Source organism: Drosophila sulfurigaster, chromosome 3 (assembly GCF_023558435.1).
Source record: "Drosophila sulfurigaster albostrigata strain 15112-1811.04 chromosome 3, ASM2355843v2, whole genome shotgun sequence".
Taxonomy (NCBI): Eukaryota; Metazoa; Arthropoda; class Insecta; order Diptera; family Drosophilidae; genus Drosophila; species Drosophila sulfurigaster.
Genome location: NC_084883.1, coordinates 11,115,130 through 11,141,367, shown reverse-complemented (window position 1 = coordinate 11,141,367; position 26,238 = coordinate 11,115,130). Strand labels below are relative to the sequence as shown.

At 33.4% G+C, this 26,238-nt stretch overlaps 6 protein-coding genes and 1 long non-coding RNA gene across 9 annotated transcripts; 3 read left to right on the top strand and 4 right to left on the bottom strand.

Annotated features, from left to right (window-relative positions):
- Positions 1 to 835: 835 nt before the first annotated feature.
- Positions 836 to 3,281, bottom strand: LOC133843084 (cofilin/actin-depolymerizing factor homolog). Its single transcript, XM_062276468.1, has 4 exons — positions 3,125 to 3,281; positions 1,397 to 1,587; positions 1,218 to 1,323; positions 836 to 1,149 (listed from the first exon to the last, which is right to left on the bottom strand). Exons 1-4 carry the CDS (start codon positions 3,125 to 3,127, stop codon positions 1,003 to 1,005), a joined length of 447 nt encoding a protein of 148 aa, XP_062132452.1. The 5' UTR covers positions 3,128 to 3,281; the 3' UTR covers positions 836 to 1,002.
- On the top strand, positions 1,585 to 3,229 carry LOC133843086 (uncharacterized). Of its 2 annotated transcripts, none has more exons than XR_009894470.1 (2): positions 1,585 to 2,622; positions 2,910 to 3,229. It is a non-coding gene; the product is annotated as an uncharacterized LOC133843086 (long non-coding RNA). The 2 variants fall into 2 exon arrangements; XR_009894469.1 differs by having other exon boundaries at positions 1,585 to 2,809.
- Positions 3,282 to 6,025: 2,744 nt separating the features above from the next.
- LOC133840647 (large ribosomal subunit protein eL38) lies at positions 6,026 to 6,529 on the bottom strand. The gene is made up of 2 exons (XM_062272594.1): positions 6,382 to 6,529; positions 6,026 to 6,325 (listed from the first exon to the last, which is right to left on the bottom strand). Exon 2 carries the CDS (start codon positions 6,323 to 6,325, stop codon positions 6,113 to 6,115), a length of 213 nt encoding a protein of 70 aa, XP_062128578.1. The 5' UTR covers positions 6,382 to 6,529; the 3' UTR covers positions 6,026 to 6,112.
- A 551-nt stretch (positions 6,530 to 7,080) lies between these two features.
- Positions 7,081 to 18,945, top strand: LOC133840644 (helicase ARIP4). Its single transcript, XM_062272591.1, is given in 13 exon segments — positions 7,081 to 7,487; positions 7,919 to 9,329; positions 9,331 to 9,753; positions 9,755 to 10,557; positions 10,780 to 11,354; positions 11,414 to 11,612; positions 11,672 to 12,377; positions 12,439 to 12,562; positions 13,539 to 13,772; positions 14,239 to 15,955; positions 16,266 to 16,327; positions 17,107 to 17,288; positions 17,356 to 18,945. Coding segments are annotated over 9 exon segments (5,172 nt in total). The 5' UTR covers positions 7,081 to 7,487; positions 7,919 to 7,922; the 3' UTR covers positions 14,940 to 15,955; positions 16,266 to 16,327; positions 17,107 to 17,288; positions 17,356 to 18,945.
- Positions 18,946 to 19,505: 560 nt separating this feature from the next.
- On the bottom strand, positions 19,506 to 20,657 carry LOC133840645 (muscle LIM protein 1). Of its 2 annotated transcripts, XM_062272592.1 has the most exons (4): positions 20,511 to 20,656; positions 20,291 to 20,415; positions 20,045 to 20,204; positions 19,506 to 19,683 (listed from the first exon to the last, which is right to left on the bottom strand). In XM_062272592.1, the coding sequence occupies exons 2-4, from the start codon at positions 20,403 to 20,405 to the stop codon at positions 19,680 to 19,682; spliced, it is 279 nt and encodes a 92-aa protein (XP_062128576.1). In that variant the 5' UTR covers positions 20,406 to 20,415; positions 20,511 to 20,656; the 3' UTR covers positions 19,506 to 19,679. The 2 variants fall into 2 exon arrangements, with proteins under 2 accessions (XP_062128576.1, XP_062128577.1); XM_062272593.1 differs by lacking the exon at positions 19,506 to 19,683 and having other exon boundaries at positions 20,041 to 20,204; positions 20,511 to 20,657.
- A 1,196-nt stretch (positions 20,658 to 21,853) lies between these two features.
- Positions 21,854 to 23,951, top strand: LOC133844199 (uncharacterized). The gene is made up of 4 exons (XM_062278098.1): positions 21,854 to 22,692; positions 22,741 to 23,146; positions 23,352 to 23,457; positions 23,533 to 23,951. Exons 1-4 carry the CDS (start codon positions 22,073 to 22,075, stop codon positions 23,919 to 23,921), a joined length of 1,521 nt encoding a protein of 506 aa, XP_062134082.1. The 5' UTR covers positions 21,854 to 22,072; the 3' UTR covers positions 23,922 to 23,951.
- LOC133844200 (uncharacterized) lies at positions 23,526 to 26,116 on the bottom strand. The gene is made up of 9 exons (XM_062278099.1): positions 25,768 to 26,116; positions 25,568 to 25,704; positions 25,416 to 25,512; positions 24,805 to 24,992; positions 24,663 to 24,742; positions 24,557 to 24,601; positions 24,335 to 24,422; positions 24,157 to 24,269; positions 23,526 to 24,097 (listed from the first exon to the last, which is right to left on the bottom strand). The coding sequence occupies exons 1-9, from the start codon at positions 26,080 to 26,082 to the stop codon at positions 23,991 to 23,993; spliced, it is 1,170 nt and encodes a 389-aa protein (XP_062134083.1). The 5' UTR covers positions 26,083 to 26,116; the 3' UTR covers positions 23,526 to 23,990.
- Between the last annotated feature and the right edge of the window lie 122 nt (positions 26,117 to 26,238).

The following is a 26,238-nucleotide window of genomic DNA, read 5'->3' as shown; positions in this document are numbered from 1 at the left end:
ATTCGTGAACCCAAATTTATTATTCAACAAATTTGTTCGTTGACAGTTACTATTATCTAATTCTACATATTACCTTATTTTATAAAATAAACAGAGTATATTAGACCCCGAACTAAACTATTTATATCAAATTAACAATTAAAAACAAAAAAAAATACTTTCAGATAAATGTTCAACATTAAGAACACCATGTACACTGTGTTTCTGACTGAAAGTATTTTATAGTTTTCATTTCAATTTTTTTCGCACTAATCCCGATAAAATAATTCCTAATTTATTTATAAATATACATATAGTAAATATGCATCTGAAATATGAAAATAAATATGTTAAGCCCAAGATTTTTACAGGTTCAACTAATTATATACTTCTTTCAATTACAACTGTTTCAGTTTTAAAGCATATTGAGTATCTCAAAGGTTAATGTAGTAGATCAATCTACATACATATATTAAAAGTAAATTTTTGAATGTTATTATTTAAGACCTTTTCAGATAAAAAATATTATGGATAAAATAAAATTTAAAAAAAATTAATGTTTTGAGATTTTTCATTGAAGAGCTTAAAAACTTGTTCATTAGCTTTGAGTTTAAATTCACCGTTAAATTTCCGTGACTCATGACTTGCATTATTCAGCCAGTCTCTGAATACCATTTTATTCAATCTATATAAGGACTCACTTAGGGACGGAAAGAAGTCAGCCAGACACCTGATGACGCATGGTGCATTTTTATTACGCTGCCTTTGTGGTTGTTTTGATTATGATTCGAGTGATTGTGCTTAATATACGTATGTATAGTTATACATACGTCATTGATAATAAAAACCCAAGGAATTGTTAAATTAATTTTCTTTATTTATACTGAAAATACAAATTATGTAGAAAATTTTCATACAAATTGGCGATCTTGACCGAATACAAATGTAATCGCTGATTCATGCACATTGTGGATTTTATGTTAAATGCATTGCACAGGCATACTTTCGATCTTGTGTGGTAGTCTATTGACGATCAGTAGCTCGAAGCTTTTCCTCGACGGCTTCACGAGATGCTTCCGACAAATCAGTGGCTTGAATATACTTCTGGACGCCGACCAAAGATTTCTTCAGAGCATCGAAAGAACTGGAATACAACATCTTCTTCTTAACCTGCAATACAAGAAGGAATTTTTCAATTATGATAATTCGGTGGTTTTGTTTATAAGTTTGCTAATTACCTTAGCAGTATCGGGACACCATGACATGAGGAACAACTTTTGCTTCTTTGAGCTCTCTGACGTTCCTTGGCATTGGTGCATGTATTCAAAATCGAAGAGACCATATCTGCAAAAACATAATAGGAAAAAAATTGAAAAACCTCTAAGAACGCATCGAATTAATCTTTCAAGTGACTTACCGGCATTCGCCTGGACCGCACTTCTGGATATCATCTAGAAACTGGTCGTATTCACTGTTGCGATCTCCAACAGTTTCTACATCAATTTGCTTTTCATCGCGAATGTAAAAGATGACATAGCGGTGTTTCTTATCCTTTTTGATTTCTTCGTATGTGGTTTTGCATACATCCGAGACAGTTACTCCAGAAGCCTGTGAGAGAAAATATAATATATAAATAAAAATATTTGTTTGCGGAAATTTTTGGTATAGTTGAAAAGAAGAATTATCTGGAAACAAAGAACTTTCTCCACTCACAAATCTACCTTAAGCTGTTGTGAAACTGTGCTATCATCTGGTGACGCTTTGTTTGTTGTCCTACTATCACACGATCACGTTCGACAATCAACTTCATATATGCGTCTATATCAACAATTTTCAAGTATCTAAAAGCTTTCGAGATAAGGGCAAATCGAACATTGCCTTTTATGGGGCGCAGCTATGCCAATTATTTAGTTGGATCTTTTTCTTTTCTTTTCTTCTCTCCTCTTCATAATAAACATAATTTCCATATGCTCACATCCTTCTTCGTCATAAAATGTGTCTACGAAATGTGACAAGCTTTGTACTCTTATACAATTCTTGAATACGCGAATGTATCAACTGTACCCCACCCAAGACGCCTCTTCGAATGGTTATTTCTTCATTTACATTTTGTTTTGTCTATCCAAAACAAATTATTTATAATAATGTAACGCTTTTGAAAATCTTGTGCTAAAAACAAACACATTTTTCCCCATCCATTTTCTTTTGCGCCTCTTGCGCCCATCTCTCAATAAACAAACTTGGAACATAGTGTGCAACCCTTGTGCCGCTATATGTACCTATGTATGTATCTACCCACACATTTGCGAAAATTCGTATGATACAAACACACATGTGTTGGAATGGGAATGGTACACAAATACACAGACACATATACACATGTATATAGTAACACTCAAATACATTATTCAAATTTGCCGGTATAGAGTAGGTAAAACCCAAATTACAGATTCTCGTAATGTATTTAATTATATATTAAAAAAAATTTATAATTAAAGTGTATATTTATAATTTCAATCAAATTATATTGGGTAATGTAAGCCTTTCATACAATATGTTCGCAATATATGTACATTAAATTGAAAGTTTTGCATACATGTGCAAAACACACGTACATACGTATACAAAACCATGTACACACACGTAAGTGAACAGATGTACACATTCATGCATATATACATATTGATAAATTTGGAATTAATATTATGAGCATTACTCAGCCTACTCTGACTAATGTCTGCACATGTATGTATGTATGCTTTCAATACATAGATACATATACCATACCAAGTATTTATATTTCCGAACTCATACATATGTACATATAAATGTGTGTATATATGAATATATATCCATTTCCGTATACTTATACATACACACAAATGAATATATAATTATATATACATTTTTTTTTCTTTATTCATATGTAGCTTTCTACTCTCGACGAAAATGTATGTACATATACATCTAAAAAAAAATATTTTTAGTGCATACTACTAAAATACATACATATATGTATAAAAATACATATACTTTTTACATATTTATGTCTAAATGAATCATCGCTTTATGTGCGAGTTGTAAGTAGTATATGTAAATGAAATTATTACAATATAAAAAAAGTTTCTTTAGCAATCGCGCTTACCATTTTTTTGCTGCAAAATGTGAGTACTTTTTACCAAATTCGGAAACCAATTGCAATGTATGTATACGCTAAAACACAATTACCGCTTAGCCTTCCGACCGCAACGAACAACCGGACTAATCAATTTGGGTGGTGGTTCACTTGGCTGGATTTATACATGAGTTGTCATCCACACAAAGTTCATGAATTTGGATTCACAAGCTATGGACTTTTTGAAACGGTGGAAATGAAACAAAATATATTTAATTGGAAACACCGATATGTACGTTTATTTTTTTTTTATTTAAAAGCAAAAATTAAATAGATAAAAATTATTTTTTTTTTTTTAAATAATTATTTAAAAATAATTTCTATTTTCTCGTTCCTGATCGCTTCAATAAAAACAATATCTTTTTTTAATTTAAATATGAAACCAAAATCTATAGTCATTCGGTTCAAATATTTATGATCTTCCCTTTGAATATGAATAAGCAGATGAATGCATCAGAACCATATAGTACGTAATTCTATAAATCCCAAATCTTGACAATCTTTAAGTATTGTTACAAAAAGTAATCTCTGTTCAATTTGAAAATAATTATATTTTATATTTAATTCATCAGCTTACATGTATTTTTTTTATTATCAATCTCTGCAATCTTAATAAGAAAATGTAAAACGTCACTTTATACATATAATTTACAAATGATCTGTAAATTAGTTGGAGTCCTTGTAAGCAACAAATGTTTGGCTAGCTGCTCAGATTTATTTGTATTTATATAAAGTTTGCTCTTCCATAATACTTACCGACCAAAACGAAATACAGTGGTTCACAGCTTATTTCAACCACCACCAACCGACAACTTTGAGTTAGTGTACTGGCCAAACTAAAAGAGGTATTAATTTTATTTAAACGCAGGATTTTAGTTTAATGTTTTAATATACAAGATACTTTTTCATTTATCCTCTAATTTTTTGTTTACTATATAAAATTATTGAAAAACAAAAAAATGCCAAAAAAAAGTACCACAGCTTATTTCAACCAGCTGAAAATAACTAAATATAAATATGTTAAACTGTGTATTTAGAATTTCGTATGACCTCCTTCTTGGTTATTAGCTCCTTCCAGACAGTTTGGAATAGATTCCACCAATTTTTTTGTGATATAGGGCCTAATTTTGTCCCATTCTTCCACTAAAGCCGTTTTAAGGTTAGATTTGTTGGAAATTGGCCTTTTTCCGATGTTCTGGTCCAAAATGGCCCAAAAATTTTTTACAACATTTATGTCAGGTTACTGAGCTGATGGTTTCATGACATGACGACAGTTGCACATTAGCCAATCTTGGCCAATTCCTGCCTTAAGCCTAGGGTCATTGTCTTGGTAGAAGCGGAAATCATCCTTAATGCCCAGTTTATCTGCACTTTGGATCAAATTGACATTCAGTACCTCTAGGTATTGAGTCTAGTCAATGGTCGCGTCAATAAAATTGAGTTTTCCGACTACGGCTGTGGACATACAGGCCCAAACCACGACGCTACCACCGTAATGCGTGACTGTAGGCTTTAAATTTATCTTTTGAAGCCCGGAATTTGGATTCTGACCGACATATGGAGCTCCAACCAAGCCAAAAATGTTGATTTTGGACTCGTCCACAAATATGATTAAGTTCCAAAAGTTTTTATCCTTTCCCACATGCTCCTTGACAAATTTCAAAGGAGCCTTTTGATTCGCGTGCCTTATAAACGGTTTCTTGCGTCTTGTACTGTCATTAAGGTTACTTTCCCGAAGTACTCTCGAATTGATTCTGGGTGGCACGCCTTACTCAATTCCTCCTCTATAACACTGGCAAATTTTGGTGGCGAAAATTTTGAATTTTCCCGATTTTCCGGACAATATAACACGCGTCGGTCTCATTAAAAAAATGCATTGGGTACATTTTTGCCCTTCTCATGCACTATACATTCCCGAAAAAAAACAATGAAATGATTATTTGCACAGTCGAAACACTCAGATGCAGCAATTCATAAATTTTTGGACGGGAAAATCCATTCTTTAAAGGAGCTATGACGTCATTTTCCTTCTCAATTGTGGTTCACGGACCCATTTTGTAAAATACGCGTGTATTTCGAGATCTAAAGCTTAAAATGTCGAAAATCTAACTTCTATGTATTGAAAATACTATATACAAAGCAATAGATCCATAAAGACCAGTTATTTTCCTAGGAAACTGATCTTCGCACAGCTGCAAAGTTGCTGGTTGAAATAAGCTGTGGTACTTTTTTTTGGCATTTTTTTGTTTTTCAATAATTTTATATAGTAAACAAAAAATTAGAGGATAAATGAAAAAGTATCTTGTATATTAAAACATTAAACTAAAATCCTGCGTTTAAATAAAGTTAATACCTCTTCTAGTTTGGCCAGTACACTAACTCAAAGTTGTCGGTTGGTGGTGGTTGAAATAAGCTGTGAACCACTGTATATCTGTAAGCCAACAACGGTTTGTAAGACCACTTAAATCCCCAGCCCATAAAAAGAATCAGCCAAATAGTACTGTTCGATACTTTGAAGACTTCAAAATTCAACTCTATTGGTTACGTGGGATTGTTGCAAATCTATTACGCCAACTAGAGAGTACAACCCAGACTCATCTCCGGGGGATTATATTATTATTAAGTAATACTCCCATTTGATTACATTTACAAAGTCAACTTTTTTGTATCAGTTTCACGTGGGGGAACCGGGCTTCAACAACTTATTTACCACTCAAGCAACACAACTGCAAAGACTGCAAACAATACAAACATTTGCACTACTAGTCTCGTGTATATATTTTTGCACACAAATGTGAGTACGTACACATTTCCAATATTATATACTACATTTAAATGATGCATACACGTGAACATTAGTAAACACAGGTGTTATGTTTTAAACCGCTACTTTTCCATGTTTTATTCCTCGAAGAATATTCATCGAAATACAAGTTTGAAGTATAAATTTCTGCTGGTTTACTTGACTTCCTTCACTTGCAGACCTGGTGGCAGAGACTGCTTAATTTTGTCGGCCTTCTCCTTATCTTGCACCACGAGCGTGTAAAGGAAGCGGGAGCAACGAATCTTGAACTTGGTGTTCGATGGGTTCTTCTTTATTTTCACAGCACGCGCATCGGAGCGACGGGCCTTGTTCAGGAAGTCTTTTACTTCTTTGATTTCACGTGGCATCTGTGGATTAAAGTCAACTTTATTTACGCACATTTATATTTTATTCATTCACTTACATTGGTATTTTTTTATAAAATCAAATCACCAACATGTATTTACCCTACCAATAGGGAAAAGGAAAGAACTAATATTTTGTGAGTTTCCGGTTGTCTAATCGAAGCAGGGTTGCTTTTGCATTGGTTAAGAAAGTTATCGAAAATTTAAATAACACGTTTCCACTTATTGAGTGATATATAAAATATTGATAAAATTTGCTAGCTTTTGTATTTTTTATTTTAAATTGAGTAAATAAATAATATTAATACTATAAGCAAAAACATTTTTAAACGCCAAATAAAATAAAATAGGTTGATTTTATGAAAGAAGCTATATTTATTATATTAAATTCGCTGTAATGTATTAGTTAGTATTGGGAAATATTCTATCAATTCATTTATACTAAGGCAACTTCATAGATTTGGTAAATGTTAATTTAGGGAATATAGCACAAATAACATTAAACAATAGAAGCGCTTTTTCGAAATGAATCTGTTATTGTGGGAGGGAAATTATTTTCCAAATAAAACTGTACTGCTTTAGTTATCTAATTATTCAACCACCTCTACAATTGAATTAAATTTAAGAATAATATCTGATTCAGAATAATCGTGCTTATCTACATTCCTTATTATAATTACGGTATTATACCAGACTCGTCTTAAGCGATATATCGATATACACACAATGCATGAAAATATGTATGTATGTTATTAAATAGAATACAGTAGATATACATATTTTTATCATGAGAAAAGCGAAATTTGTTTGAACATTGAAAACAATTAAGAAATTATTGCAATTGAGCTGTCATGGTTTTCATAGAACTGTTGTAGTAACCTGTGAATGTAAACTATATAAAGAAAACAATTGATATACTATGTTAACTATGCACGCAGCATATGATTATACAGACTTACATGTCTTCATACCTCCATATGTACATACATATAATGAAAACTAAAAACTTGATCTCAATTCTGAGTCGCCGGCAATAATTGTGTTTTGTTTATGTGTGTAACATGTGTAACGAACACCGATTCTCTTGGAATAAAATGCTATATATCCATTACAAAAGAAATCACATAAATACGACGTAAGGAATATTCTATAAATAAGACATTTGGTAAGTAGTTTATTTAAAATAAACAATCATTTACACCATGACTTGTCTTTTTAAATATTTACTTATGTGTAAAATTACTCTGCAATCAAAATAATACAACTACTAGGATCTACCTTCCCATGAGCTGTGATTTATTAGCATAATTAATGATTCCCAAGAAAGACTTAAACAGTTTTTTATAAGCCGACGATTGAATACTCTGGCTGGGAAAACGATTTCTAAATTTACACATTTTATAAACACCGTTTCAATGATCCTTCTCAGATTGATTAAATTAATTGGCAATATAGATTTCTTGAAATTTTGTGCCGATTTGTAAAATATATTTAAATATATTTTAATAAATTTATATGGATGAGATTTGTTTTATCATATGAACATTCTTCCTAAAAATCTTAACATATCTAATAATGTGCTTTTTGTATTTGTAGGTAAATGCAAAGTTTTAAAATGGAAGATGGAAATCAGGGCCGTGTTCAGGATACAAACATGATTGAAAATGATGGTATACCTAAGCCGGATCCTCGTACAAATGTTTTTGGTTATCAAACTCCAAATAATATGTTAAGCCATCGTAATTTGATGACCAGTCATGCCGAGATGATTGCCAATCATCCACATTTGATGCCTAGCCTTCCGGATATGTCAAATAATCATCCAGAGTTGTCAGCTAATCTTCAAGAGAGGATTGCCAGTCATTCAGAATTGATGGTCAATCATCCCGAGAGAGTTGTCAATCATGCAGAATTAATTGCTAATCAGGAGAGAATTATTAATCATCCGGAAATGTTAGCCAGGCATCAGGAAAGAACTGTCAGTCACGCAGAGTTGATTGCCAATCAGGAGAGGATTGCCAACCATTCAGAATTATTAGCGAATCATCAGGAGAGAATTGCCAATCACGCAGAAATGATTGCAAATCAACAGGGAAGGCTTGTCAATCATGCAGAGTTGCTTGCCAATCATGCGTTAGCGAATCATGCAGAAATGCTGGCAAATCGTTCCGAGTTGATGGCGAATCACCACGCCTTAGATATTGGCGGAAGAACAACTGCCACGACTAATATAGGAAACATGATGCCCTCTATCTTAAATCCATATGCACCCAACGAAAGTTTGCCGGATGCAACGACCAACAATCCATCACTTGTGCCTCCTTCTGCCCATGGTCAAAAACGAAAAAATACACAAAATAAGGATGAGAATGCAAGCAACAAGAAGAACATGTTGTCAGCTGCAACAGCAGCTGAGGAGAAGAAAAATAATCACCTAAGAAAAAATATACGAGATGTGATGAACGAGAACAATTTGGATACGACAACGCTGGCAGCTCAACGCGAGGAATCGGAACGATTAGCTCGAGTTGCCGATCAACAGAAATCGATGCGAGAAATTCGCAAACAGGCCGTGCAACAGAACTTCTTTCGCATTCTAAACTTTGAAGACTCCGATGAAGTTAAGAGTCCCGTAGATAATCCTATTGTCTTGCCGGATGATGAATTGGCATCAGTGACATGTGATGAAACGAGCAGTAGTTTAAGTTGCAGCATGGATGATGTTTTAGATAAGGACACTAGCAACGAACCAACAAATGAAGTAGTTACAATTGATGATAGTTCTGATGATGATTGCATATTGTTGTCGGAGGAGGAAGAGGAGGAGGATTACAATGAAAGTGACGATGCTACGAACAGTGGTCTGCATGTCAAGGATATGTATAATATACCCGATGAGTATGGCCGAGTTGTTGTGAATATTGCACATCCCGAGGGTGAAGAGACGTTATACTTGGCTCCTCAGATTGCTAAAGTTATCAAACCCCATCAAATTGGCGGCGTGCGTTTTTTTATACGACAACATCATTGAATCGACAAGAAGATTTCAAAAATCCAGCGGCTTCGGTTGCATACTCGCTCATTCCATGGGGCTGGGCAAAACCTTGCAAGTTGTTTCCTTCTGTGATATATTTTTAAGACACACTTCGGCCAAGACCGTGCTCTGCGTGATGCCAATTAATACTCTACAAAATTGGCTAAGCGAATTCAATATGTGGATACCACGCCACTCAGAAGATCACAACATTCGTCCACGCAATTTCGACATTTTTGTGCTGAACGATCAGCAAAAAAATCTGACTGCTCGAGCAAAGGTAATTCTGAATTGGGTGCACAATGGTGGAGTTCTATTGATAGGCTACGAATTGTTTCGTTTACTCGCCTTGAAGTTGGTAACGACGCGCAAGAAGAAGGGAAAAAAATCTGCACCATGATGCACATGATACAAGTAAGGATCTAATGAATATGGCATTTGAAGCATTGGTAAAGCCCGGTCCGGATTTGGTAATTTGCGATGAAGGACATCGCATCAAAAACTCGCATGCTGGCATCTCACTTGCATTGAAACAAATACGAACTCGTCGTCGCATCGTTCTCACCGGATATCCACTACAAAATAATTTATTGGAGTACTGGTGCATGGTGGACTTTGTGCGTCCTAACTATCTTGGTACTCGTACTGAGTTCTGTAACATGTTTGAGAGGCCCATACAGAATGGTCAATGTGTCGACTCGACTCCCGATGATATCAAGCTAATGAGATATAGAGCGCATGTTCTGCATTCTTTGCTTTTGGGTTTTGTGCAACGCCGTTCACATACTGTACTCCAAACAACTTTACCACAAAAGTTGGAGTACGTTATCCTCGTGCGAATGACGCCTTTTCAACGCAAGCTTTACGATACCTTCATGACGGATGTAGTGCGTAAGAAGGCTTTTCCCAATCCATTGAAAGCTTTTGCAGTCTGTTGTAAGATTTGGAATCATCCCGATGTTTTGTACAACTTTCTAAAAAAATGTGAGACTGATTTAGATTTAGAAATTGATGAAGAATCTGCCAAGGCCTCTGCAAATTCAAGCGTTGAGCCAGGAGCGAGTAATGTTGCTGCACCAATAATCTCTCAGAGCACTGAACTCAAACCTAATTTGAATGGACCTCCAAATCAGCCGACAACTAACGTGGGCTTTAATAATTCTGCTAACACCGAATTAAATAAAAACTACGCAGATAAAAGGTAAATTATTTTGAATAAAAATAATAATATTAGATTTTCATATATTTATTTTAAAATAAGTTTTTAAAGAAACGAATATACAAGAATCACGAAATAGATCTTAAATTCTAAATTATATGAAGTCGATCGTTTAGATGATCGAAGAAGTTTCATATTGTAAATAGAACACTACATATATGCAATCGAACCGGGAATAATATATATTTTAAATTTATCTCATAGCTACTGCGCGCAAAAGGAGGATCAACTCAACAACTATAGCAACTACAATACAGAAGGCAAAGGCAATTATTGGTTGGATTCTACAATGCTGTCGAAGCCGAGCTATGTGGAGGTTATAAAACCAACAGATACGAATATGACAAAAGATTTTGAAACTATCACTGGCTCATCGCAAATTGTTGATTTGGATACGAATGAAATCAAAACTGTGGAAAGAAATACGTTGCCTATTTCCGTAAATCAACAACATGCATTAAATGCTGGCGATAATTCTGCAAAGAGCCTTAACAGTATTAACAATGACGCAATAAAGAAAGTCGTCAAACCAAAAAGAAATGACGAGTTCTCATGTTCCTGGGCTCTTGACATTATGAAGAACTACGTGCCCGACCAAATATCCAATTCACCTAAAATGGAGATATTTTTTTGCATAATGAAGGAGAGCATATTTATGGGCGATCGTATATTGTTATTTAGTCAAAGTCTGCTAACATTGAATCTGATCGAAGGTTTCCTAAAATCAAGTTATGTGCCAGGTAGCACAGAGTTTTGGATCCGAAATTTTTCCTATTTTCGTAAGTATTTAATTATTTTTTAATAATCACAAATTTAGTAATTAAACATTTTTTCAAAGGACTCGATGGCTCGACCTCCTCACAGGAAAGGGAGAGACTTGTAAATGAATTCAACGCGAATCGTAATATTAAGCTCTTCTTAATATCTACCAGAGCGGGTTCTTTGGGTATCAACTTGACTGGCGCAAACCGAGTTATCATATTTGATGCCAGCTGGAATCCTTGCCATGACACACAAGCTGTATATAGAATCTATCGGTATGTAAAGTTAATAACATTATTTATATGGAATTAATCTTAATATATTTGCGTTGCAGTTATGGACAAACAAAACCGTGTTATGTGTACAGAATTGTCATGGATAAATGCCTGGAAAAGAAGATTTATGATCGACAAATCAAAAAGCAAGGAATGTCGGACAGAATTGTTGATGAGTGCAATCCAGAGGCACATTTATCAATGAAAGATATCACAAATTTATGCCACGATTACAGCTCAGATGATGAGCGTGCGGAGGGTGAAGTTGATAAATCTGATGAGGCCAAGGCAACTGCGTCAGCAACTGCAACTGCATCAGCAACTGCAACTGAATCAGCAACTACAACTGAATCCGCTACTACAACTGAATCAGCAACTACATCTGCGTCTGCCCCTGCAACTGAAGCTGAAACTGCATCTACATCTGCATCGGCAACTGAAACTTCAACACCAACTTCAGCTCCAACGACAGCGAAGATAAAAGACGATCCCTCAGTTCCGACAACTACGCATTTGGATCCGATAATAAATACCATTATTGAATTGCATAAGAACTATATTACAAAAGATCCCTTCCTTCATGAAAGCTTATTGGTTGATCAGAAGGACAGACAGTTGTCGCAAGCTGAGAAAAGACAGGCACATCGAAGTTATGAGCTTGAAAAGAAAGCATCCGTGAATCAAAAACTCACGTATACTTCAGGGAAAATGCAATATAAAATTGTGAACAACGATGGCACTGTTGTTACTCGACCCGTGGCATCGGTAAGGCTTAGCAAAATTTATATTTTTTATATTATTAAAGATCATTTTGTATATATTGTAGATAAAACCAATACAGACAAAGAAAACAAACAGTACTGTGACTGGAGGACGCTCGACACGATGGATTCCTGCTGAAGTGTGGCAAAGGCAAGGCATGACCGCTCAGGAAATGACATTGCCACTTGGTAAGAATTCATATTTCGATTTACTGCGAATACTGCTTTAAAGGTTCAACTAGCTTAAGAGGTTAAGGTAATGGAGAGCCTTTCGAGCAGCGTTGCCAATTTGTGGGGAATTCCCCAAAGTGCGGGGAATTTTAAGTTGATTGGGGATTTATTGGGGATTGGCATTATGTGGGGAAAACGCGGGTATTTTTACATTTTTTGACATCTTATTCTCGTCGGTAAATATTTCATCATTCATTATCGACACGACATCGACCTTTTTTAAAAATATTATGGATAGCACATCTCTAGTTTCAAACTACAAGTAGATTGACAGTTGTTTTGTTTATGATCAGGGGATTCCCGTTTTTCTCTTTCTTAAACGCCTACATGTTATGCGCGCTGTCTTCGTCATTTTCGTAGCTGAGTTCGATAAGTTTATGTTATTCTTAAGAATTTGAAAACTGAAAACCGTAATCGACTGAATATAGATACTATTGTATCATTTATGGCTGCAAGAGAAGGAATTAAAAAACTAGGCGGCAGCGTCAAGTTCAACCCGTCAAACAAAATGCTATCCACAAAAATATGGAAAAGAATATGAATGTTAACTGTTTGAGTTTTTATTTTAATTAATTAAGAATACTAATATGAGTTATACGCAGCTTTTTATTGTTTCATTTAAAAAAAACCTATGTGGGGAATTTGTGGGGAATCAGCGGATTTTTGTCCCCAAATTTGGGGAATTTTATTCCAATTTTTGGGGAAATGTATAAATTTGCATTGGCAACCCTGCTTTCGAGATATATTGAACTTTTATTGAATCAGTTAAGAGAAATTTTGCTGTGTAATTTTCTAGATACTTAAATTTAACTTTATTACTTAACTCCTATTACTAAAAGGCTATATATATTCTACTCTATATATACTCTACTCTCTATACATACTCTAATATAATTTATTTACAATGATCGCTTACACATTTATTTTTAATTAGATGTTGTCATTCCAACAAATTCATCGGAGAAGTCAAACATAATACTCAAAGCGGGACAAAGGGTTATGGTGTTAAAATCAACAAAAGGCATCTACATGCAATTGGATAGTGGCAAAATTATTGCAATTCGGACAACTTCCAAGCGCACCGATGATAAGAGTAGCAAAGATGACGTGATTGACATAACATCTGATTGTGATGCAGATACGCCCAAGCCTAAGTCATCAGAGCCAGGTAAGACAAGTAATAACACTTAAAAACTTAAAAATACTCGTGACAATCAGTAATCAGAATTAGAACTAAAAAAACTTCAGATAGTTCCCGAATCTTGAATCAACAGCTGTTTTTTGGTTTGAATAAATTCTTTTTAGAATTTGTATGTTGTTCACCTGATTCAATCAAAATTTTTATAGTTCTTTCTTTGTGTTCCTACTGTAAACATACTAGTTTCTAAATCGTAATTTGTTATTTTTGAGATTTAAGCGTTGTCACTTTTACTTTTACTTTATTTAGTTTGTAGATCTTACTGCACAGAGATACACAGATGTGTATGGTTGCATGTCTTCATCAAGAATAGGAGCTAGTGATACATTTCTTTTGTTTGTTATATGCATTAAATTATAAAATAAGTGGCGCGTATATCCAAACAAAAAAAAAAAAATTGTAATAAATTTTAAATGAATTTACATGTACTTTTCAGAAAAAACGATGGATAAATCTACCGAACAAACCTCAAATGGCGTGGCCGCTACTAAAGAGTGCCCACAACGCGAGGCCACAGATACAACTTCTTTCACGGGCACTGGAAGCATCAGCGATTTGCAGCAACCAAAACCACAAATATCACAGACTAGTAACCATAATCAAACCGTCGAAAGTAATGCAGCAACAATATTGCAACAACCGATGCCGGAAAATGTAGAATATCAAAAGCAACAACAGCTTTACAAGCATGAAGCGCAGTTGCCCATTACCGAATCCTATAATAGTTCCATTAACGTTCAGCCGAATACATCACATGCACAAACAACTCCATCAACTAATCTACCCAATAATGAATTTACTGAGAATTCCTATTTTGCTGGCAAAAATGTGCAGCATCCATTTCCTCCCCAATATTATACTAATTATTACGACAATAAGAGCACGCCGACAACACCCGCAAATTATCATCTCAACAATTACACGCCCTACGGTCATTTCAATTTCTCTCCCTATCATTCCAACTTCCATTCATCGCCTGGGTATAGTGGTAGCTCTGCAGCATATATTAACTCCAATGTGTTTCCGAGACAACCATGGAATGCCGTTGGTAATCATCAGACGAGTAATGAATCGATTCGTCAGCAGCAATATATGGGAAATACAACATACCCAATCAATGAATGGTCCTCGCAATAAACAAAATGTAATCAAATAACAAACACAACACCCACTATGTATTTCTTGAATTCACTTTTGACTAATTTATTTATTAGACTAGATGAAAATTATCTTGAAATGTAGCACTAAATACAAAATAAGATTAGTTTGTCATTCCAAACAGATAAAGTTTATTAATAATAAATAAAATTAGGTATATATATCTATATACATAATATATATATATAGAAATATATATATATAAAAAGTGAAATTTGTATTATTGCAGTTTGATGGTGTAATGTTTGTATATACATATTATATAAGGGAGAATACTAATCGCAATGATCAGTTCTTGGAGGAGAACATAAAGAACTAATAGCTCCGTGGGGCACCTATATGGTTAATGGATGCATTGACAGATCCAATAGTAAGGATGGCTGCTCTTTGTCTCTATAATGTGTTACCTATATGCCAATGTACTCATCCAATAATAGAAACCGTCTGTCTGTATTTCATTTTCAAAGAAAGTAAGTTTTTCTTTAACTCACAATATTACAACGAAAAAATACAAGAGCAAAACGTGATGTGAAAGTTGTTCATGCATGTATTGTTCTGCTTGAGAGATCCGACAATGTTAATTCGAGCAATTTGATGCTGCAGGGATTAATATGCGATGTTTTGATACCTCGCAGCCTATTTATAATATTTGCATTATTATTTTTATTACTTTACATCTCTCATTTATAATAATCTGAATATAATCTGAAATATGTTATCATGTTCTGTTTAAGTTTTAAGATTCAAGATTTCTGAGTAATTGTTACAATAACCAGCCGAATAAATAGCAAGCGAAATGATTTTCTTATGTGTTGAGAGTCTTCAAGATAATTTGAGGGTATGTATAAGTCGTCATTTGTTTGTAGCAGATAAAAAACTAAATATTGTAGTCTGCCTACCTCATGTGTATATTAATATTTAATCGCTGGCAGTGAAGTTTACCATCATGTTCGGGCAACATCTTTGGACCATCAATATTATATATATTGTTTTTGGTAAAAATGAAAAGTTTAATTAAAGTGATCTTATAGTTTTTCAAGAAAGTTTGATTCAAAGAATACGTGCAATAAGAAACTGCTAAGAATATAAAATCTATGAAACTGATTTTATGAACTGTCGAGTCTTAATACCAAACTTAAGCAAGTTTTAAATAAAAAAAGGACTTCTCTAAATGTGCTACAAACATTATTTTCATGTACAAAAATGTATTACAATAATCAATTAGAATTTAAAATTGATAAATTATTTTTTACGTTGTGAAATGAAGAATATTTCCATCCATCAATTTGGTTCGTTAAATTTCAGGTATAGCAATTATTGCATATGCAGCAATTATTTTGGCAGACAATGTTCGACCACAATCGGGGGTAAGTAGTACAGCAAACAAACAAGTATGCATTTGATCGATAGGGATTACAAATGTCAATTTTTTCATTTAACAGGAAAGTTATCAAACATCACTTATCCTAAGTCTGTTTTTTTAGCATAATTAAAGCTAAATATGTTTTTAGCTAATTAAAGCTAAAAAATATTTTTATTCAAAAATTTCTAAGAGCACAAAAAGCTTTCTTCAGCATGTGGGTTGCGGTTTACTATATTATTGAATGCCTATTCATTGAATTCCATTTAATGAGGATCCTACTATGATTACCGCTAAAAATTGACTATATTTTATATATATATTTTTTTTTATTTTTGTTATTACATTATTCTACCTATCTGATATTTGTGAGTTTATCCTTTCCAAGAAGAATTGGCATCAGTTATGGGGTAAATGGTTGCGAAAATGTTTAACAGAAAAATATCCTAAGTTAGTCTTTATGTTAATTGTATTATTTAAAGCTTCATATAATTATTCATATAATATAACGCCACAATTTAATACTAAAATAAGTTTAAAATTTTGTTTTGAAATATATTTTGCAATTTACGTAAATGGATCATTAATGTATATGCCAATTTTTCGTCATTATATAGCATTCATTTAAAAATTTCCTTAGTATTGTTTAAATATTTTTTCCGAAATGTAAACTAAATGTGCATTGCAGAATTTTCAATAACATCTTAAAATTTATATTATGAAAATGTGAAATTGACTTTTAATATTCTTATTATTTTTTTTATCTCTTTTCACGTTGATCCAAAGGCTTTCTATGTTTACAATCCTATAGGTCATAGTCAACCAAATAAGCTGCGAAAGCTTTACTGGTATTCGATGGGACAACCGATCTTAGCTCCCAGGAAACAACGAATGGCTAGCTTTCAGATGAAGCAACGATATCAAAATATTCCGATTAAAATTACCTCAACCTTTGCGAATCCAGTGAGGTAAGTTTGATCAGTATAAAATAACATCTTTCTTTTAAAATAACTGTTAAATTGCATTACATTTAAGGAACACCTATCGCAATGCCTATGATGCCTCAATATCTGCAAGTGCCTTGAAGTCATATATGAATTCGGTCAGCTTACCAACGACGCCATTACCAAAGAATTCACCAAGATTTCAGCCCAGCAACCCATATGATGAGCCTACTTATGAGGATAACAAAAGTTGCGCAGAGAAAAATATTACAATGGCGGTTCAGGACAGTGGAATAACAGTGGCACAACATCTGCGACCAGTGGAGATTACTTCCGTGCCGTATAACATTCCCCCAATCACTCCGCTTCCCATTGTACCTTATGTATCCCATACCTACTTTACCCTTGACGATGTAGTTATTCCCAGTTCCTCTGAGAACCTGCTCTATTACAAGCCCGAAGAGAAGCAAATAATTCCCGAGGTTACACAGCCTCCTTTAACTACACAAAGAAGTAAACCCGCTGAAAATCCGTTAATAGACATCTTTAATATTTTTGGCATTGAACCAGAGGAGAAACCCATAGAAGAAAAACCCCAAGAATTAGTCAGGGACTCAGAGATAACTACAACATCGTGGATGCCAGTTACAATGAATATCATAAAAAATGAAACCAAAATGGACATAAAACCTTTTAAGCCAATGTCATTAAGCCAAACTATGGTTGAGAACGTATTGAATATTGTTACCAACCATAAAAATTCAACCCTAATACCAGAAATTGAATCCGTCGCGAACTCAAGCAAAGAACTTTGTAAAGATTGTTTGAAAGATGAAATATTGACAACTTTGAGTCCCATATTGAATGAGATTGAAGACAAAAAGATTGAGAAACCAATAGAAAAGAATCCAGTTAAAAATATGAAAGAAATCGATAATCAAAGTAATAGTTTAAGTAGTTTAAAAACCCTCACATCCACAACTTTCATCGGCTTGCTAACATCGAAATTGAAAATTGCTCAAAATCACAAGAAATTCTCACCCATCTCATTAAAGAAATACTCAACGACGACAGCTCCTCCAGTATCTTCTACAACAAAAGCTGCTCTTCGAAAATCCAGACGAACTAAAAACTATTCGAGGCAAAGAAAAGTTGACGCCAATTTAACCAGATTGAATAACTATAATCTGACGAATGCCAAGTCAACTTATTCAAAAATATTACGACCCACTTTAAAAGTAAATCTTAAAGAAATAGATAAAGATAAAATACAAACTGTAAGTGTGACAGATACAACATCTTATTCAACTTCAACCCAAGCGCCTGTTAGGAATACCCCAAAAACTGTGAGAAATACCCCAGCTCCAAGAATGATGAGTACTTCAACTTCTAGTGAATCACCGCCTTTGTCTGCGGAATCTGCCATTATGACCATATCGAATGCTAATGGTAGACACCTCAGAGGATCCATGCCGACATTCAGAAAGCGTTTAGCCGAAACACATAAAAGATTCGCTCCAACTACCGATATGCCTCAACTGCCTATTGAACTCTACTTTAACAAACTCTCTAAACCTCAGTAGGCTACCATACTTTGTTTGCATAAAAACTATCATTAAATTTATTTATAATTATCATTGAATAAAGGTGCAAAATACTCAACTATTTATTTTTATTATATATGTATTGTATTTTTTGTAAACACTTAATATTCTAAATTCCTATTAAATAAGAATTATTTACAATTTTATATTTAAAAAGTGAGAAGAATAATTTGCAATACTTCTTGCTACATATTTTCATTCACTTAGGTCATCATCGAAAAAGTTTATAGGAATAATATCGAATATGGAATACGCTTGCAGATTGTTGCTACGACGCGGGCTATACGTATGTATCCATAAAAAGCTTTTCATCCGAAAATTATATGCCGTATAAGAACAAGCAGAACCTATACCAATATTTATCTCAGAATAGCTACAAAACTGAGAACACGATAGAACGTCAAACAAACAGACAAGCATGTTGATTTTCCTTCACCACCTTGATCAAGAAAATCGAATATATATATAAATACATACATATATATAGGCTACAGGCTATATACATAGAGTACTTGATGAGGTCTGACACACCTCCTGCAACAAATGTATAGCGACAGAATTGTAATAATAGTCGTATACGTGATTTTTTGACTATTTGTCTATTTTTCAGCTATTCAAATTAAAAACACCATGAATGTATATTTTAAATATTAAGTTCTATTTTAAAATTCCTTTTATTAGGTTACAGTCAGTGATGAAAATGAATACAAAAATAATTTTTACCGTAGAATTTATATATATCTGGATAAATATAACACATAGGGTCAAGACGATTGGTTGTTGACTTTAACAAAATTGGTCAGGAACCGCTCTAACTGAAAGTGTACAGAAATAAATTCAAATTAGTATTGATTGTGATTTATAGTTTTGGAAATATATTGGCTGCGTGTACCCGATATACACAAAATATCCGATAGTGCTCTCTCTCTCTTTTTTTGTTTATAACTTTTTGCTTAAGTATTTACATACTCCCTCTTTCTCTAAATTTGATCGGAATCTTTGATAGTATGGACTAAGCTCAAGAGCGAAATCACGTGCGTTCTGTTGTAATCCTATATCAATTTGAAGTTTATTCTATGCATCGTTGTGTACAGATATTGTGATATATATATATGTATAAAGTATATATCGGGTAGCGCACATTCGAATACTTTTCCGGATTTACAGAATGCTTACTCTCTATTTAAATGTGCCCCCGAGTCCATCGACAGGCAACCAGCACCACCGCCAAAGCCGTATCCCTTAGGACCGTACTTGCGTCCGTGGCAGTTTTTGCAGAACAGTTCCTTCTCGTGCTCAGTGCAGTTTGTCGAGTCCAGAGCCTTGTTGCACATACCTGAGGAGCAAGATAAGATTGGTAAGAGTCCGATTTGCTTGAATCTTGTGAGGGGAGAGGGAGTAGGGGTAGGAGGAAATACTTACTGCACTTGAAGCAAGTCTTATGGAATTTGTAACCACCAGCAACGCGCTCCTCGGCAGCGTATACCGACTTGCCGCACGCTGGGCACTTGGGAGTCTCTACGGGAACGAAAGGCATTTTGTGATGTCTGCAAAGAGTCGAAGCAACAACAATAATAATAAATATACATATATGTATATATGTAGATAGTATATAGCTTAGTTTTGGCTATAGTATACATACCGTAGGTAGACTTGTAACGAAGTTCCTGTCTGTCAAAGATGCTGCCGACTGAACTGGAAAGATTCTGTACACTGGTAGTCTATATTTGTGGATGCACACGGCACAACAAGAAAATACATTTTGCGTAAGAAACACAGCAATAAACTGATGAGTATAATCGAATATTTCGCCTCGGCGCTGACTACCACCAACAACAACAATCGTTTACAACAATGCTACAATTACTTTAAACTCGAATTCCCCCCTCTAAGACTCCTCCCCAACTCTTACCGATAAGTCGGACTAAATGGATACCAGGCAAAGGTGCATATACGGTTGTGAGCCACTGTAGCTGCTTACATATATAGACATAAATATACCTTCGCCCACTGTACATATTTATGAGCAATACTCTTATTATTATAATAATTTATATTTATGTGCAAACACTCACAATCATATCCACATGTGCAATATGCATATACATGTACTTAGTATAAATAGATCATTAATAATGCACACATTTGTATGTATGTCTAAACATTAATGCTTCTAAATATATGTACATAAACACATATTTGGAATGTATGTAAACACCTACATTATTTCATATGTTCATATGTTCATATGTATGAATGTATGTGTGTAGGTAGCTATTTAATTTTTCACTTCTTGAGTACCATTAGGTGGCTGTCAGAAATTGTGTAACACATGGCGTATGGAATATTTTCGAAATCTTCCACTTACATGCGAAAGTTAATTACATGTGTGTGTGCGTGTATTAATAAAGCATGTCAGTCTTCCCATGATCGATGTATTTTTATTTAACAAACAATTAAGACAAGTACGCCAAGCGGCAGTGCTCGACTGCAAATTACCCTGTAACCGAAGTTCATTCATCGTATATTGATACTTTTACGCACTGACTCACAAATCTATAAATATTTAAGCATATACACAAAGAACATAAACACAAACTTACGCGCATGTTAGGGCAATTTCAAGTTCACAATCACATATACTCATCATATATGTATGTGTATACATTCCTACAAATACATACATTTGCATTTGCGCACTCTTGGAAATGCATTTGTGGGTGTACGCACACTCACACATAGTCTGTGGTCTGCGAGGGTGGTTTTATGAGGCACAAATGTGAGCGGCCAGAATCCGTTACATACTTTCAGGCTGTAAAAAAAACTCTAGTTCTCATACAGGTCGCTAGAGGTCGCCAGGTGCAGATCAGTTAGTTACCAAAAATATCGATTTTGATTTGTGAGTTCTGTAGAATGCCATGAGTTAACAATTACTTAATAATACGAAGAAATTGTTTTTCGATCAATAAATATTATGGTAAGCAGAATATACACAAAAATATTTCTGCAAATAAGCATTTGAATAATTATTAAATTTTACGCTATTTTAATTAGAGTATCGAAAAGAAGACTTCACAGACTACGGCTATCAATGGAAGGGGTATATGGAAAATAACTTATACACATTGCAAAATTCAAGCTGGGTTTTTATTTTAATTCGTCCAATACTAATTTATTTAAATAAATATATTGTGCGATATCAACATGAATAGGTATACACATAATTCATCGTCAAGACGACGAAAATCAGTTGAAAGAGTTCCCTATAATTTTATATTTGCTGTGCAAAAGAAATTTAGAGATAGCAAATTAGGATCTCAAGCCTTTGGATCCAATTTAGAAGAACATAGACCAATAGATAACTATTGCATGCAAACAACAACTTTACAACTTCACGCCAAAATACCATTTATTGGATGCTTAAGCTATGTAGCACACTTAGACATAGAAATAAATTTGAAAAATATATTAACAATTCGTAATGGCGAAGATCCAATATATTTAAATGGTTGGAAGCGACCTGCACTACATAATTTTCTATGTGCTTTAAGAGATCGTATTAATCAGAGTGTCGACCTTATAACACACAAGCTAAAGACTTCTTCATATCATCAAGTCGATAAAATATGCTGTAGACGACTTTCAGATCTTTTGAGAGTACGTGAAAAGCTATTGATATATCAAATAACTACGTTAATGACATGGCTTGAAGTTAAAATTGAAAAACTTAACACTGAAAAGCAATTTAATAGAATTGCAGATATTCAGGAGAAGAAAAAAATACTATTATTAAATATGAATAAGGAGCGACAAAATATACATAGGTGAGCTCTGTTTTCTTAAGTTAAACTTATCTAATAGATATATTTTAGATTATTACGACTTATTGATCAAAAGTGTGTAACTCCCACGTTAGAAGGCTCTAAACAGGATCTTGATTTACAAGAAGACATAGATTTACTGCTGAAGACTTTTAAGAATACTTCGAGCATAAATGATTCTCAAAATAGTAACTTAATGGAGCACCCTATGACAAAAATGGAATACTTTAACCTGTACTTTTGGCTTCTAAAGAAGAAGATCGACAAAAACTCACTTCTATATCGCAAAAATATTGATGCGTTTAAACAAATTAATAAACATTATAAACCTAAAGAATTTGTGAATCGTGAACTAACAACAAATAAATATGATTTTTCAGAAGCAAGCGAAAATATGGCGGATGAAACTTCAACAAAATCCTTGCCATTATTGCAAAATCAATGCAATATTATTAATGTGAGTATTTATGTTTAATATAACTTTTTCCCAACATTCTACATGTACATGTATTCTTTTATATTGCACACATCTCTTAAGTCATTATCTAAAAAGTAACACATTATAAATCAAAGGATTTTAAATAAACTAATGAATATTTAATTATTGAATTATATAACTACGTCTTACTAGTCAGAACTTGATAATTCTCAAAATATTTCAGAACATTGCAACTCATACTGAGCCATTGGTAATCGCCAACCAACATGAAGCTCAATTAACTCGAGTAGAAGAATCCATATCACCAAGTAAACATTGTTCCAAAACTCGTAAGAAACTAACTACTCACATAAAATAATACATTGATTATTACACTTTTTTTTTTCAATTTATAAAAAAAATAGAGATCCTTCAAGATGAGGAGCGTTTGTTGTTGGATCGTCTAAAAGAGGATCTAGCATTGGAATTATTTGAAGAGTGTAAAAAGGGACTAAGTAGACAAGATGCTTCTTCGAACTCGATCGTTTCATTACTGTGGTTGCGGTGCACACAAACCGATATTATTAACGAAATGCAGAACTTTCCTTCCAATCGCATGAAATTTGATCAAGGTAATGACGATCCTATTGATAAGTTCATCAGATACGAGTTATGTAATGTGGACTTACGTTGGGAAAATCTATATGCTATATCTGTAGATGTTATACAGGCATTGGTCGATGAATTAATATTGCAACATATAACAATTTTAACGAAGAACATTTTTAATGAACCACATAAGATTAGTTGTTGATCAAATATTAAATATTGTCAAGTGATAAAATATTAGAGTTTAACAATAATTATGTAATATCATTTTCATTTAGTGCCAAATCAATAGCTTAGTTTTTTGCAGAATCATAGAAATGACTTCCAAGATATTGAGCAGAGATGCGCCAATGAAGAGTCCAATAACACCCCCAACAGCAACTGTAAAAACAACGAAATGAGTATTAAATAAAATTAATTGTTATTAAACTTTCATTTACCAATAAGATCCAATCTGGATTGCGTAACAATGCGGTAGAATCTGGCTGAAGCTGGACTGGCAATGTCAATTTCAACATGGAAATCCCTTTGTTCAGTACCCTTCTCTATTGTTCTAAATCGGAAAAAGATTATACATTTATGTGTACGTTTTATTTAACAAATGCAAATATTGCTAACCCGACAAAACTTATCTGTTGTTCCATGCATGAAGGTAAGCAAACCAAATTAATGGTCACGTAATCCTTTACTTTATTCGATATGTTAGCTGCAAATTGTGGTGTAATATAATTTGGTAATAAGAATAATATGATAAATTTATAACTGACAACAAATATATTTAGAAAAATAAAAAATAGTTTCAATTATGAAAGTAATAATAAATATAAATAATAACATTACCATCCTGCAAACATTTAACTCCTTTGATATCGCAGTAATTGACACCTGAACTTAAATAAAATTAGATAAGGTTTCAAATACAAACATTAGGAATGAAATTAATTACCGTCTTGGGCATTAAAAACAGAGCAATTGCAAGCATCGATCTCCATTTGCATTCTAATTCGAGACATGCAGGTTGAAAAGCTTAAACCGTATGTGAATGTATTATTTCATTAAAGGATTCAATTTGTTTGTCTAATACTCACCTATAAACGAATCTTGAATGTGGAGTTTCCTGTGGAAATTTGCACATGCGTTGATTGACCTTTTCATCAATAACTTCGACATTGTTGTGCAGCTCTTCAATATTAAAACTGTAGACTGTAGGCCGGGTTGTTACCGAAAAGACTTCTGCATTAAAATATGGTAAATCCTCAGGACTGTGAATATATAACTTTAAGAAAGTTAAAATATTTTCCATTAAGTCAAGATGATAAATAAACCTATGCTATGAGTGTCACTTCTGTAATTGAAAATCACAATTTATAAAATAAATTCAATTGTGTTTTAACATTATTATTATTAAATAAAATATTGTATAAAGCCATTGACTAGAATTTTTATATATAAATTTGGCACAAAAAATAAAAATAATAAAATTAGTATACAGTAAACTTTGTCCTTGGATTCTCTTCATTTAATATTTGTAAAGTATTTGTTGCTAATAAAGGATAGTTGCTAAATTAATCTTCGAATTAATTTAAGTCTGCAATGTGTTATACTGAAGATGCGTTATACTGAAGATTTACACTAAATATGCTTATCTCTGGTAAACAAAGCGATAAAAATTAATGTTATTTCTATAAAAAACACTTACTTGATATTTGTATAGCAGATCATTATGTAAAACTATTGTTACATTGCGTACTTTATCAGACGATGTATATTTTAATGGTAATTTTTCGATGGTTTTACTAAAAATAATAAAGCCAATAATTTGATGAGTCACGCGAGTTAATTTATACTTACTAGTCCATTAAATTGTTGGCGAGAAAACAGTTTCCAACTTCGAGCTCATGAAAATTGAATATTGATTCGCAATCTTCAATCAACTTATTGCCGAAATAAAGTTCTTTAATTATGGTCTTGCACGATTGTGCAAGAAACTGAGAAGGAAATTCTAAAATCAGATCGGACAGTTTTTGGCAAATTATACATATGTATAATACCTCCTTTCTCAATTCCACAATGTTAACTCCGCAAGTAGAATTCCAATCCTTGCAATAAGCTTCTTTAATGTTGCTATTTTCTGGTATCAAGAAGAGGTACTCATATATGTTTTTCACGTAAATATTTTCAACTTTTTTATCGGGGGGTGCTCGTTGCCTTATTGCCTGTGTAAACGCCTCTGTTGGTTTATTCTTGACGAGACAAATGCTGATGCCTGGAAATGTATTCGACCAATGGATATATGTAGTCGTGACCCCAATTGAAGTCGAATCTGTGCGATATCTTGTAATCATCAAAATGAAGATTGAGCCCATATTCCAGCCGGAAATAATGATCACAGCGATCCAAAAAAATCTGCAATTTACTTGAAATTGTTTAAACTATTTATGGAACTCTATTTTCCAAAATTTTACCTTTTTTTAAAGAAATTATATTTGAAAAAATAAATTATTTTACTTGTTTTCATAATT